General features: G+C 38.1%; 1 protein-coding gene across 3 annotated transcripts in view; it reads right to left on the bottom strand.

Moving 5' to 3' along the window:
• The window catches only part of DMTN (dematin actin binding protein), a 40630-nt gene that overhangs the window by 3988 nt on the left and 23043 nt on the right, over positions 1–13599 (bottom strand). For all 3 annotated transcript variants that reach the window (XR_012486034.1, XM_074287474.1, XM_074287475.1), the window contains 6 exons: positions 10286–10330; positions 9835–9937; positions 9330–9386; positions 8982–9134; positions 7629–7756; positions 6278–6383 (listed from right to left, as the gene is read on the bottom strand). Coding sequence is in view for 2 of the 3 variants with exons in the window: in XM_074287474.1 (XP_074143575.1) it covers positions 6278–6383; positions 7629–7756; positions 8982–9134; positions 9330–9386; positions 9835–9937; positions 10286–10330 (592 nt within the window). In the remaining variant the exon portion in view is untranslated. The remainder of the gene's footprint in view (positions 1–6277; positions 6384–7628; positions 7757–8981; positions 9135–9329; positions 9387–9834; positions 9938–10285; positions 10331–13599) is intronic.

Raw genomic sequence — 13599 nt, 5'->3', positions numbered from 1 at the left:
GAATAGTTATTTACTAAAACAAAAGAAAATAAGACCAAAACAACTCTAGAAAAGTTGCAAAATGTAAAATAAACCCACAAAATAATCAAAATTTCTCTGTTTTATCAACAAAAATCCAGCAGGAAGAGATAAAAGAAGAAATTCCATTTAAAATAACTACTAAGTATCAAATACTTAAGGCACACACAGGAATTACAACTACAAACATTTCTTTACACAATAAATATAGATCTCAATTATTGGAAAAATATTAGTTCCTCACAGGTAGACTGAACTAACATAATTAAAAGTGACAATGATTTCTCAATTAATTTACTTATTTCATGTCATACCAATCAAACTACCAAAGTCTTACTTGATAGAATTAGAAAAAATAATAACACATTTACTTAGAGAAAGAAAAAGTCAAGAATCTCAAGGGAAATAATGAAAAAAAGTGGGACTAATTAGAGAAATGCAAAATAAAACAGCCCTAAAGTTCCATGTTATACCAATTGGATTGGCAAAGCTGACAAAAAGAGAAAATGTAGAATGTAGAAGGGGTTGTAGGAAAACAAATTATTAATGCACTGATGATTGAGCTATGAAGTTTATAAGGATGACTGAACAAGTTATGGCTACCATCGATATAGTGCTTTAAGGTTTACAAAGCACTTTACAGATGTTACCTCATTTTATCCTCACAACAACCCTGCCTGGCAGATTCTGTTATTATCTCCATTTTATAGATGAGGAAACTGAGGCAGGCAGCAGTTAAATGACTTGCTTGAGATTACACAACTAGTAAAGACCATTTTACCATTTTACACTCGGGTTTTTCTGACTATGAGTCTAGTTTTCTATTCACTGCGCTACCTAGCTGTCTAAGGTAATGGAAAAGCTGAGATCAGGCTATGAAGGGCTTTTAAAAACTCCACAGGATTTACATTTTAATCAAGAATCAATAAGGAACAAATGGAGTTTATTTGAGTACGGGCACTCCCTTGATCAGATCCGTGTTTATGGATAATCCTGCCAGCAGTGAAATAGAAAACAAATTGGAGTAGAGAGAGATTTAAAACAGGAAGACCAACTAGGAAGTCACTGAAGAAATTCTGGTGAAAGGTAACAAAGGCCTGAGCTAGGATGGTGGTTTGTGAATGGTGAGAAAAGGAGTGAGAGAGGTAGCATAGAGTGGAAATAGTAAAATGTTATTGTAAATATGAGATAAGTAAGAGTGAGAAAACGAGAATAACACTGAGTTTGGGGATATACTGGTGCTCTTAGAAATAGGAAAGTTTGGAAGAGAGAAGAGTTGGGAGACCTTGAGGCATGATGAATTTGGGGTATTTATGGGCCTCTAGTTCAAAATGTCTATAGGCAGCTGGTGATTCCATTCTATATATTTCAAGGGAGAGACCAGGATGTCTCCGTGTGTGCATGTATAAACACACACATGCATATATACACATAGATATGCACATACATAACTGCATGCATAAATACATATGTGTATATGTATATATACATTGTTCTGTGTATAAGTATCTGCATGGAGATAATTAAATCCATGAGATCTGGAAAAGTCATCTTCAGGCTATACTCTTGATTTTCCTCTACTAGATTTCTAGTTCTTCTACTAGTTCTTCACTCTGATGCTTCACTGTAACCATGGAATCCTTACCTTGGAAGTATCCTCTATTCTTGTATAGATTGGATGGTTTTTCCTAGAACCTTTCTCTCAGGAGGGCATCCAGGCCAGCCAGTCTCAGGCTGCATTTCGGGCTTCCCCTACCAGGCTCCAAAGGAAGGGTACTCTTGTCTCCTCCTCTCTGCTTTCCATATTCCTTTTATGGATTGTCTTCCTCCCATTATCTAAGCTTCATGAGGCTATCTTTTTTTCTACTGTATTTATATTCTCTGTGCTTGACAAATAGTAAATGTGATATATAGTAATATATATTAGTAATACTATATTACTAGTAATATAGTAATAAATAGTAATGTAAAGTAAATATATAATATTTTATATAGTAAATATAATTAATAGCATTATAAATAGTAAATATAATAGATGGCATAGTAAATGCTAGTTGACTGACTGATAGAAGAAATGAGGGCCCAGGATAGAATCTAAGGGTACAACCATAAGAGTTGGAAAGTATGAAATCGACAATGAGCCAACAAGAAGTTTTTGGATATAGAAGAAGAGTGCCAAGAGAAAGTAGTCACAAAAACTCAGAGAAGTATCCGGGGGAAAGAAAGATCAACAGTGCCATATCCTGCCTATTTGGTCTAGAGGGACAGAAAACCAAAAACCATAAAAACAACAAAAAACATTGAGTTTGTCCATTAAGATATTATTGGGGAGGGAGGATTCTGGGAAGATGGTGGAGTAGGTTGGTAAATTTAAAGTTTTCCAGATTTACCCCACAAATAGGTCAAATTTGTGCCTCAGGGCGAACACAGACTGGTGAAAAATCCAGAAGTCTTAGAGCAGTCTTTTGCTCCTACAGATAGCAGTAGGGGCTACTAGAAATACTGTTCTACAAGATCCGAAAGAAAGGTCTCAGGATTAACCAGTGACACCTCCAGGCTAGTTCTGCAGAAACATCAAGCATGGACTCCTGGGTGAGCTGGGTGTAGCTGGAGCCTCAGCAGGAACCACAGAAACTTTCACCTCCTGGACCTTCTGTCGAGTTGGGGTCTGAGTCTGGGAAGATAAGTAAACCTCTGCTGATTAGAAACCCCAGGCTCAGCTGTGCTGCAGGGACAAGGCCCTGTGTGAGAAGGAATCAGCACATCAGGAATGTAAAAGGAGTGGAGCAGGGATGCTACTGGCTGTGGGCACTTGCAGGAGAAGGGAGCTCTTGGTTTGGGGTTCCTAGTCAGAGAGGAGTGCTGAAGGGAAGCCAGAGACATCATCCCCTGACCCCAATATTAGAGGTACTTATACTAATACCTCTTATTAAAAAAAGGAGAAAAACCAGCAAAAAAGGATGAGTCCCATCATAGAAACATAATATAGAAACAGGGAAGACCAGGATTCATCTTCAGAGGAAGACACTGAAATAAAAAGAAAAAAAACAAAAAAGCTTCTACTCCAAAGCCAATGTAAAATGGCTCCCTGCCCACAGAGAATTCATAGAATAACTTAAGAATTAAAAAATCAAATGAGAGACATAGAGGGAAAACTAAAAATATAAAATAAAAACTATCCAAGAAAAATAAGATTATGAAAAAAAATCAACCAACTAAAAAAGGAGATACAGAATCTCAAAGATGAAAATAACTCTTTGAGAATTAGAATTGGGCAAGGGCAACTGGTGAGAGACCATGAGAGACCAAGAAATAATACAACAGATTATAAAGAATGAAAAAATAGAACAGAATGTGAAACATAAGAAAAATGACAGATCTGGAGAACAGATCAAGAAGAGAAAATATGAGGAGAACGTATAAAGAGAAAAAATTCCACCAATTACCACCTCATTGAGATCCTATGTGGAACATTATTGCCAAATTTCGAAATCCCCAGATCAAAGAAAAAAATTTGCAAAAAAAAAAAAAAAAAAAAAAAAAAAAAACCAACTCAAATAAGCTGGAGCTACAATCAGAATTATACAGATTTTACAAGCAGCCACAATATAAGACTGCAAGTCCTGGAATCATATCTACTGATAATCAAAAGACCTAGATCTGTGGCCAAAAATATCATATCCAGAAAAATTATCTATACTATTGAACGAGAAAAAATGGACATTCAGAGAACTTGCAGATTTTCAGGATTTTCTTTCAACATATAAGGACCAATATCAAAGATCAATTTCAAGAATCTCAACATGGACAAATTGTTGATTTTTTTAAAGATGGGAAATGAATACCATATGTTTAAAAATGACATCAACAATAGGACAGCTCAAAAGAAAGACTGGGGTAGAGTTTTAAGTAAAAATAGTAATTATGTCATACAAATGAGGTGCAGAGGAAGAATAGACGCAGAGGCAGTAGAAGCAGGGAGGAGGGCTAGTAATTCTGTAAACCTATTCATATCAGGAATGGGGTCAATAGGCAATACTACATATATACCATGAAGGGTATAGTACCTCCAAAATCTATAAAGAAATAAAAGGAGAAAGATGGGTGTACCAGGAAACAAAGGGTGGGAAGAAGACAAAGGAGGGATCCATGGGTGGGAGGAGGTTAAGTAATAGCAAGACAAGTTAGGAGCAGAATTAAAGCAGAGTTAGCCACAGGAAAGATATGTGTATGTATGAGGGGGGGGTGTAATTTGTGTGTGTGTGTGTGTGTGTGTGTATGTGTGTGTGTGTGTGTGTGTATCTATATATAGATAGATATATATACATAAATATTATCTTCTTTTAACTATTGCCTGCTTGGGATTAGGGGTGGGGAATGAAAGGGGGAAAAAAGAATAAAGGAAAAAAGGTACTCAGCAGAGAACAAAAGAACAATATATAAGGAACAAAAGAAAAAATGTATATTCATGAATATAATTTCTTCCAATATACATATATTTTCTTGATCTCCCTGATGTTCTGCTGGGCACATGACAATATTCGCTTTTGTTTCATTTTATTTTGTATTCCTTTTTTTTTTTATTGTGTTTTTTTAAAATAAAATAAAATTTTTTTAAAAAGATACTATCGGTAATTTTGGAGAGAATAATTTCACTTAAGTAATGACAGAGGAAGCTAAATTGCCAAAGGCTGAGTAGTGAATGAGAAGAATGGAAGTAATGAATATAGACAGCTTTTTCTAAGAATTTGGTAAAGAAAGAGAGGGCAGTCATAAGATCTGTCTCAGGGTGTCCTCTGATGTGATCTACAGGAAGCGTAGACTCAACTGCAGTTGATGTTGGAAAAATTTTAAGGGAGTCTTCTGCATGTTTGTAGGCAGCAGGGAAGGAACCAGTTGTTGTTTGTCCTTCCTTCTCGAAGAGGACCATGTCATCAAGGAGACGATGCTATGATGTGTGATATGTTAGATTTAAGTGAGGGGGGCTGTGCAGGGTCACCTGCCTCACTTCCTTCTCCAGAACCATCTGAGTCCAGGGGCCAGATGTAGATCAGGACGACTGGAGATGGCCCTGGATGCAGTGGGAGACCTTGGCCTTTTTAAGCTAAGGTCTTTAGTAGATACCAGATTAACTGAGGCAATGCCCACCTGTAGTTAGGGAAAGACTGAAGACTGGAGAGAAAAAAGGAGGATGATTGAAAGGGTAATATAGAATGGGATGAGATGGAATGAGACGGGCTAAATGGCATCATGGAGGGGCTGGCCTTGATTGACTCTCCTGTTATCAAAGTAAAGGAGGAAAGCCATTTCTTTGAGAGACTTGGAATTGAAGAAGAGACAAGAAGCCCCCAGAAGACAGTTCCTATTTTCTCAGTTGAGGGCACCCAGCACAATACACATGCACAGTAAACACATTAATCTTTGTTGAGTTGGGTCCCTTTCTTCCTTCCTAGCAGAGTCAGGAAACTAATTGGGTATGAAACATTGCATATACTACCAATCTCAGTTGATCTGTTAATTTTACTGAACTGTTTTTTTTTTAATATATATTTTTTATTATCAGGGATGATTCATGGGAGGGAAGGAGTGGAGGGAGGAGGATATTCAGAAATAAGGGTGACCCAAATACAAAAGATGCCTAAAATTTCAAAATTAATTAATTAATATTTGTTGATTCAGGCAGCATAAAGCAATGGACTTGACAACAGGAAGATCTGAATGCAAATTCTTCCTCAGTTATTTATTTCACCTTGGGCAAGTTGTGTAACTTCTCTTTGCCTTAGTTTCCTCATCTGCAAAATGGGAATAATAATAGCACTTATATCCTTTTTTTAGGTTAAGCATTTTGCAAACCTTAAAGGCTACATAATTTTTAAAATATTATTTATTGATAAGTTCCTGGTCACTCTCATTCACATCCCTTGCCTCTGTAATGCTGTAGTAATTATAGCTTATTGTACACAAGTTAACCCTTGGTTATATAACATCTTTTATTGTTTACTATTATTTTTCATGTGCCAATCTTGCCTCCCTTTCCTAAGTGAGAATGAGTTTCTTAAGAGTAAGAAAGCAATTTTTCCTCTTCTCTCGTATGTTCAGCAGTACCTAAATGTGCCAGGTATATCATCAAAAGTACCCAGTAGTACTGAGTTCTATTAAGTTCCTCCAGTTCAGTAATAAGTATTTACTGGTCTATTGATTCTGGTCCCTAGGGTTGAATGGAAGACTTGGGATCTAGGATTCCCTCAATAAAACTTACAAGTATGAAAGGGTGTTCGGTCAGGCAGGGAGCGGGTTTTCCTACGAATGGGTAAGGACTTTTCCATCTCCTCCTTCAGGATCATCTTCCCCAAGTTGGAGGTGACCTGTAACAGGAAAACTGAGTAGATACTGATGCTTGGGATTCCTCTGTCTCATTTCTATAAGGAATAGATATGGAGGTCCAGTAGGGACCATGCCAGACATAGACAAGAAATCCTGGTACACCTAAAACCTGAATACTTTCTTACTTTTGTCTCATGATCTCCTACATCACAGCTTCGATTCCTGTGAGCATAGGGCATAGACTCCACTCTGGCTAATAGAAGGACCTTTGCCATTTCTTTTGTTCAATCATAAATCAGAGAAGCATAGTTCTTTGTGCTCACCTCTCACCTATAATGCCATTGTCTAGGTTGCTTCCCCATGTTCTCCTTCCTTTTTTCTCCAGCCTTGCAAAATCCTTAGGTTACTTCAAAACAGTTTTGTTCTCTCTCGTACTAAGTCTTTCTTGATGCCAGTCCTGGATCCCATTAATAATCCTTATTATTACTAACAGTTCTCCCTCTTTAAATTACATTGTATTTATTTGTATACATCAAGTATCCTCTCCCTGCTTTCTAGCACATAGGAGAATATAAGCTCTAGAAAGCAGGGGCTATTTTTGGTTTTTAGTCTTTCTATCCCAAGTACCTGGTAGGATGCTTTTCTACACAGCGGGTACTTAATAAATGTTTGTCAAATTCAATTGGATTGTACCTCTGAAACGTAAGTGGTGCTGTGAATAGAGCCCTGGGCTTGGAATCAGGACCATTCATCTTTATGAATTCAAATCCAGCCTTAGATACTTACTAGCTGTGAGACCCTGGGAAAGACACTTAACCCTGTCTGCCTCAGTTTCCTCATCTGTAAAAATGAGCTGGGGAAGGAAATGGCAAACTATTACAATGTTTTTGCCAAGAAAAACCCCAAATGGGGACATAAAGAGTTGGATATGATTCAAACAACTGAATAATAACAACAATGTCCCTGGAATAGCCTTCTACCCTTCTAACCATGACCTGCCCTTTCTCTGCCCAATCCTTCATCCCTTCAAATGGTCAGGCTGCTGTTGCCCTGGTCTAGAGACACCCACTCTGTCTATTCTTCTGTTTAAGCATTTTCCCTTCAAGCTCCTTTTCAGGAGAAAACAATAATGTACCGAGCTCAGGCAGTATTTTCAGGGCATTCCTTGAGCCTTCCTCACACATTCTATCTAACTGAGTCACTCTTCCAAGATAGACCAGATGGGAGCTGCCCCAGGGGTTAGGGAAAAAAATGGATGTGAGGCCCAGGAAAAAGTGGGATGCTACCTTACTGAGTTCCTCTTTCTGTCGCTCCCTTAGAGCCTTGATGTCTTCCCCTGAGTCATCATCTTCCTCCTCCTCCTCCTCCTCTTCTGCTCCTCTCCGAGATGCCTTCCGCTTCCTCCATTCTGTCTCTGGAAAAATGAAGCAGAACATTGACTGGTTTGCTTTAATTGTTCTTTCTTTGCTATAAAGAAGGATTGGGGTAGCAGAGAGAGGAGAAATATATGAGGAAAACCCTCTAGTGTAGAAACACAAGGCATCAAGAAAACTTTAAAGTGGAAGTAATCAATCACTCAATCAATCAATTATTTGAAAAAAAGAAAAGACTTAAGAGTCAGTTGATCAGTCATTTAACCAAGTTTTCTGGAGCGCCTACTGCATGCTACATGTTGTGTTACTGTGGGAGATATAAAAAGATATAAGATCCAGTCCCTGCCCAAAGAGAGCTCATATTCTATTAGAGGAAACATGATAACACAAAGAAATATATGGAAAAAGTCAAATGAATGGCACAGCCTATGAGAGCTCAGAGAAAAGGGGAGATCAATGGAGGTTGTGGTAGTCAGAATAGGTCTTAAAAGGGGTTGTAAGGAACTATTGTACACAGTAACAGCAGCACTGTGTGATGATCAATAATGAATGGCTCCGCTCTTCTCAGAAATACAATGATCCAAGACAATTCTAAAGGACTCATGAAGTAAAGTACTATCTACCTCTGGAGAAAGAACTGATAGAGTGTGAATGCAAATTGAAGCATATTATTTTCATTCTGTGTGTGTGTGATTTTTTTCCTTTTGGTTTGTTTCCCTTTTTTTCCACATGACTAATATGGAAACGTTTTATATGACTACATATACATAGCCTATATCAAATTGCTTTTTGTCTTAGGGAAGTGAGAGAAAGGGAGAAAATTTGGTACTCAAATTTTTAAAAAATAAATGTTAAAATTTTTCTTTATATATAATTGGAAAAAATAAAATACTATTTTTAAGAATAACAAGAAGACAGGTGGGAAGCATTGTGTTGAAGGGAAGAGGATTATAGAAACCAAAAATCTTGGAAAACAGATTAGGAAACATGTCTTTCCTCTGTATAGAGTTGGGGAATGGCAGGGGGTGGGGGCAGGCACTATAAGCATGACATATTGTATACATTGTTAAATGTCCAGGTTTCAATAATGTTTTACACATCAGGGTTCAATTAGAGAGTGGATTGGGAAGGGGAAGTATACCTAGAAGTGATATAAAACCAAAAGGAATGAATAAAACTTAAACATAAAATTATTTTTTAAAAGTGGGAACAAAAAGGAACTTGTGAGTGAGATCCCTGAAGTTCCCCAGTCCCTACCCCTCATACCCACAACGGCCAGAGATGGTGGACATGGCCAGTAGTCAGTTTCAATCTTAGCTGGTTGATTGGGGTCAGGGGGCTGAGCTGCTGGGAACTTAGATGACTCGATGATGAGGTCTTCGATGTGGTGCTTGCTCTGTGGACTTGTTCCCACAGACTCTATAAGACCAAGAGCAATGTGGACAATTAGCATGTAGCCAAATTCTTTCCTCTTCCTGTCCACCACACTCTCTGCCCAAGCTCCCTTTCACCCCATCCTTTATCCTAACTCCTTTACCATCCCACCTCCCCCTAATTCTCATGCCCCTACAAGCCTAATACAAGCAGGGGAAAGGAATATGGAGCAAATCTTACCTCTCTGTTTATAGATGGGTGGTTTCTTGTAAATGTTAAACTCAGCACGAGTGGTCTCTGTGAAAAAGAAACAAGACAGAATGAAAACAAGAGCATGTGGAAGCAAGAAGGGCTGAGGTAACTTGATGACAAAAGAATAAAGCCAAATGGAAGGTGAAAAGGAAGTGTTTGGGCAGGAATTCCTTGGGAGTTGTTCTATAGTCCAAGGCACAAATGGGAAAACTTCAAAAGAAAGAGTCAGTAATTGGCTTGGGCAGAGGGGATGGTGTTAACCTATACTCCAGGCGTTTTCTAAGTGGGAGAGGTAAAACACTGACTCACCCATCTCAGGAGCTACCCTCTACTGAGCTCACCATTAGGGTAATTCTCCCAGTTTCCTCTACACAGGTGGTCCTACCCAGTTCCCTCAGCTTGCTCCAAGGAGGGGATTGTGCTTTTGGTGCCTAGTGTCAGGAAAAGTCAGGTCTAGAGGAAAGGAAACATTGATGATGATGATGAAACTTACCAGGTCGGTGGAAATGAGGCAGGCTGCTCCGGGGGGTCCCACTAGTCCTGGGTGCAGGGGTCTGAGACACGGTCGCTGGTGACCTGCTTTCTGGCCAGACCACCTGGGCACAAGAAGATTAGCTCAATGGGGATCTATTTGTGGTTTCTTCCACAGCACCCTGGTAGCCCTAACCTCAGCATAAGGCCATGACCACACAGAGATCTCAGGAGAAATGACCAGGGGAGCCACTGACTCAAGCCGTGAATGTATTCTATGGATTATACATCCAGACAGAGAACTGGCCTGTGGTATGAGCTCTGTCTAGCATCTCCATATAAGAAAGATTCTTAGTCCCATGATTCTCCCATACAATGGACTATATAGAATGTGAATGAGGTACCAACATGTAACTAATATCCTCAGTATGGTGGAGTATAGGTGACCCAGGTGAGGGGGATGATGGGCTTACCTCAGGGGATGGTGGGGGAGATGTAGATTTGGGTGACAGAGAGCGCTGTGAAGGTATAAGGATTTATGTTAGAGATGCCTGGCATATGATAGGCACTTGATAAACATTTATTGATTATTGATTTAAGAGGTGACCCTGACACTCATTCTTCCTGGATTGCTAAAATGTGCATCTCCATTCCTTCAACTATTGTACCCATGCCTTGTCTCTTTAGACCAGGAGCTGTTTCTTAGCCTCAGGCCCATAAATAAATTTCATGGGGGTTCATAAACTTGAACGGAAAAGAAAATATATATTTTTGTTTTCATTAACCTCTAACTGAAGAAAATATCATTTCTTTTAATTATTTAAAAATATTACTTCGAGAAGGAGTGCATAGGCTTCTTTGATTGCCAAGAAATTTAAGAACTTCTACCTTAGATGAATTTTTGTACCTATTTTTTCATTCTTAGCTCCCCATGGCCTATCTTTCACATAATCTCCTCTATAATCATTTCAATAACAATAGCCAGCATTTATCTAGAACTTTAAAACTTATAAAGCACTTTACAAACATCTCACTTTAATAGCCACCATGGAAGAAAAGTGTCATTATTATCCCCATTTTACAGATGAAAAAACTACAGCCAACAAAGCCTAAATGACTTTTTCCCAAGGTCATATAACTAGTAAGTGTCTCAGCAAGACCTGAATTCAGGTTTTCCTGACTCCAAGTGTAGCACTCTATATCCATTGTGCCACCTAGCTGCATTTTCTTGTCATATACTACTACATCCATCTTCATGATCATCTATCTATCAGGCAAGCATTCATCCCTTAACACAAGTTGTCAAAAGAAGCCTTAATGGGGTTCTTAGTCTAACTATACCAGAATAGTTATCCCTTGTAGAACTTCTCTGGCTAATGGTTATCTAGATTTCATTTGAAGACTTCCAATGAGTTTTTCTACTTGTATATCTGGATCTTATCACTATGCTTTTTTCATGGGACATGCTTTTTTCAATCTTTTATTATTATTATTATTGCTGAGGCAATTGGGATTAAGTGACTTGCCCAGGATTACACAGCCAGTAAGTGTTAAGTGAATCATCCAGATTTGAACTCAGGTTCTCCTGCCTTCAGGACTAGTGCTCTATCCACTACACCAACTAGCTGCCCCTCAATTTTTTTTTAATTAATTTTTCTTTTTTTTCCCAACCAATAAAAATTTGCCTTCTCTCCTTCCCAACTCCTATCCCTAACTGAATAAGAAAAACAAGTTCTCTGACACAAACATGAAAAGTCAAGTTCTTTAATCATTTTCATCCATTCTCAAGGTAACTCTTCACTTTGGGATAGCTTTAATTAATTAATATATCCCACGTAAAACCTGCCTCTTTGCCATGCATTTCTCTTCATTCTATCCTTTGGAGCTAAGAGAATAAATCTCACTGTTCTGCCATAAGTGATTCTTCAGATGCTTGAAGACAGCTAGCATATCAAGGCTACCCCTATGTCATCTTTTTTTTAGATTAAACTTGTTCAAGGTCTTCAAATTATCCTCATGTAAATTATAATCAGTCAATTAATTAAGTAATGGAAATGTATTAACTGAGTACTTCATACAAAGTTTGATAGCTGTGATTATAGACAGAGAAGTAAGATAGTCGCTACTCTCAAGGAAAATATGTTAATGGGAAGACAACAAATATACAGGATGTGGTTTTAAATTCCCATACAATTTTAGTCATCTTTAGACACATTTCAGTCTTTTTTTTTTTTTTTTTGTAAGGGGCAGAGGGAGATCAAGACATGTGATTTCATTGCTGTGGGCTTCTCCTTGAATGAAGATTCTCTCCACCAACTTAAAGAGTTGTTTGGAGACACTAAAAAGTTAATTGACTGACCCATGGTCTCATAGCTTCAATATTTTTCCTGATGGATCTATCATTTCTAGGCTGGCTTTAGTCATGCTTTGTTTTACTCTCTGGCCATCTTCTTGCCCATCATTTTTTGATCTTTTCAGCTTGAATGTAACCTCCTCTTGTCTTCCTCCTTACTTCGGGTTCTGTAACCATAGTCAAATCACTGCTGCCATCTCTACTAGAAAGGGTATAATAATTTTATCCCTTATGGCTTTACTCACCATCTTTGTTACTTGTCAAACTTATCAATACCCCTCCCTGGCCACTACTAAATGTATTATCTTGTCCATTAGAATGTAAGCCCCTGCAGGGCAGAAACCTCCTCCACCTTAATATTTGCATTCCTGACATTTATCACAGTCAGGTATGTACAAAGTATTTAATAAATGCCTTTTCATTCATTCATTAAGATAGAGCCTCAAAAAGTTATCAAACTGTGCACATCCTTTGATCCATCAGTGTTTCTACTGGGATTATATCCCAAAGAGATTGTAAAGGAGGGAAAAGGACTCACACGTGCAAAAATGTTTGTGGCAGCCCTCTTTGTAGTGGCAAGGAAGTGGAAACTGAGTGGATACCTATCCTTTGGAGAATGGCTGAATAAACTGTGGTATATGAATGTTATGGAATACTATTGTTCTATAAGAAATGATCATCAGGATGATTTCAGAAAGGCCTGGAGAGACTTACATGAACTGATGCTGAGTGAAATGAGCAGGACCAGGAGATCATTATATATAGCAACAAGAAGATTATATGATAATTAATTCTGATGGACTGGCTCTCTTCAAAAATGAGATGATTCAAACCAATTCCAATTGTTCAGTGATGAAGAGAGCCATCTACACTCAGAGAGAGGACTGTGGGAACTCAGTGTGGACCACAACATCGCTCTCTCACTATTTTTGTTGTTGTTTGCTTGCATTTTATTTTGCTTCTCTTTTGTTTTTGTGTGGCACGATAATTATATAAATATGTGTACATATATTGGATTTAATATATATTTCTATCATGTTTAACATATATTAGACTACTTGCTATCTAAGGGAGAATGTGGAGGAAGGGGGGGCAGGCAATTGGAACACAGGGTTTTGCAAGGGCTAATGTTGAATAATTGTCCATGAATATGTTTTGAAAAATAAAAAGCTTTAATAAAAAAGAAGATGTATAGAGCCTGAAACTGCCCAACTGGAAAGGAAATTAGCAGGACTAGGTCCCCTTCATTGCGGACATACTTCTATCCATGTAGGCTAAAACTGCATTGGTTATATTGTTTTTGGCTCCCATGTTACATTGTTTATGTAACAAATGTTTAAAGGCACCTGTGGTTTAGAGCAGTGTCCTTAATGCCTTTTAAAGAGCAGCTATAGTTCTTTGCCTATGAGTTTTACAATTTAATGGAGGAAGATA

Source organism: Sminthopsis crassicaudata, chromosome 2 (assembly GCF_048593235.1).
Source record: "Sminthopsis crassicaudata isolate SCR6 chromosome 2, ASM4859323v1, whole genome shotgun sequence".
NCBI classification, from domain to species: Eukaryota; Metazoa; Chordata; class Mammalia; order Dasyuromorphia; family Dasyuridae; genus Sminthopsis; species Sminthopsis crassicaudata.
Note: the sequence above shows the minus strand (reverse complement) of the source record. Positions and strands in the feature narration are given on the sequence as shown.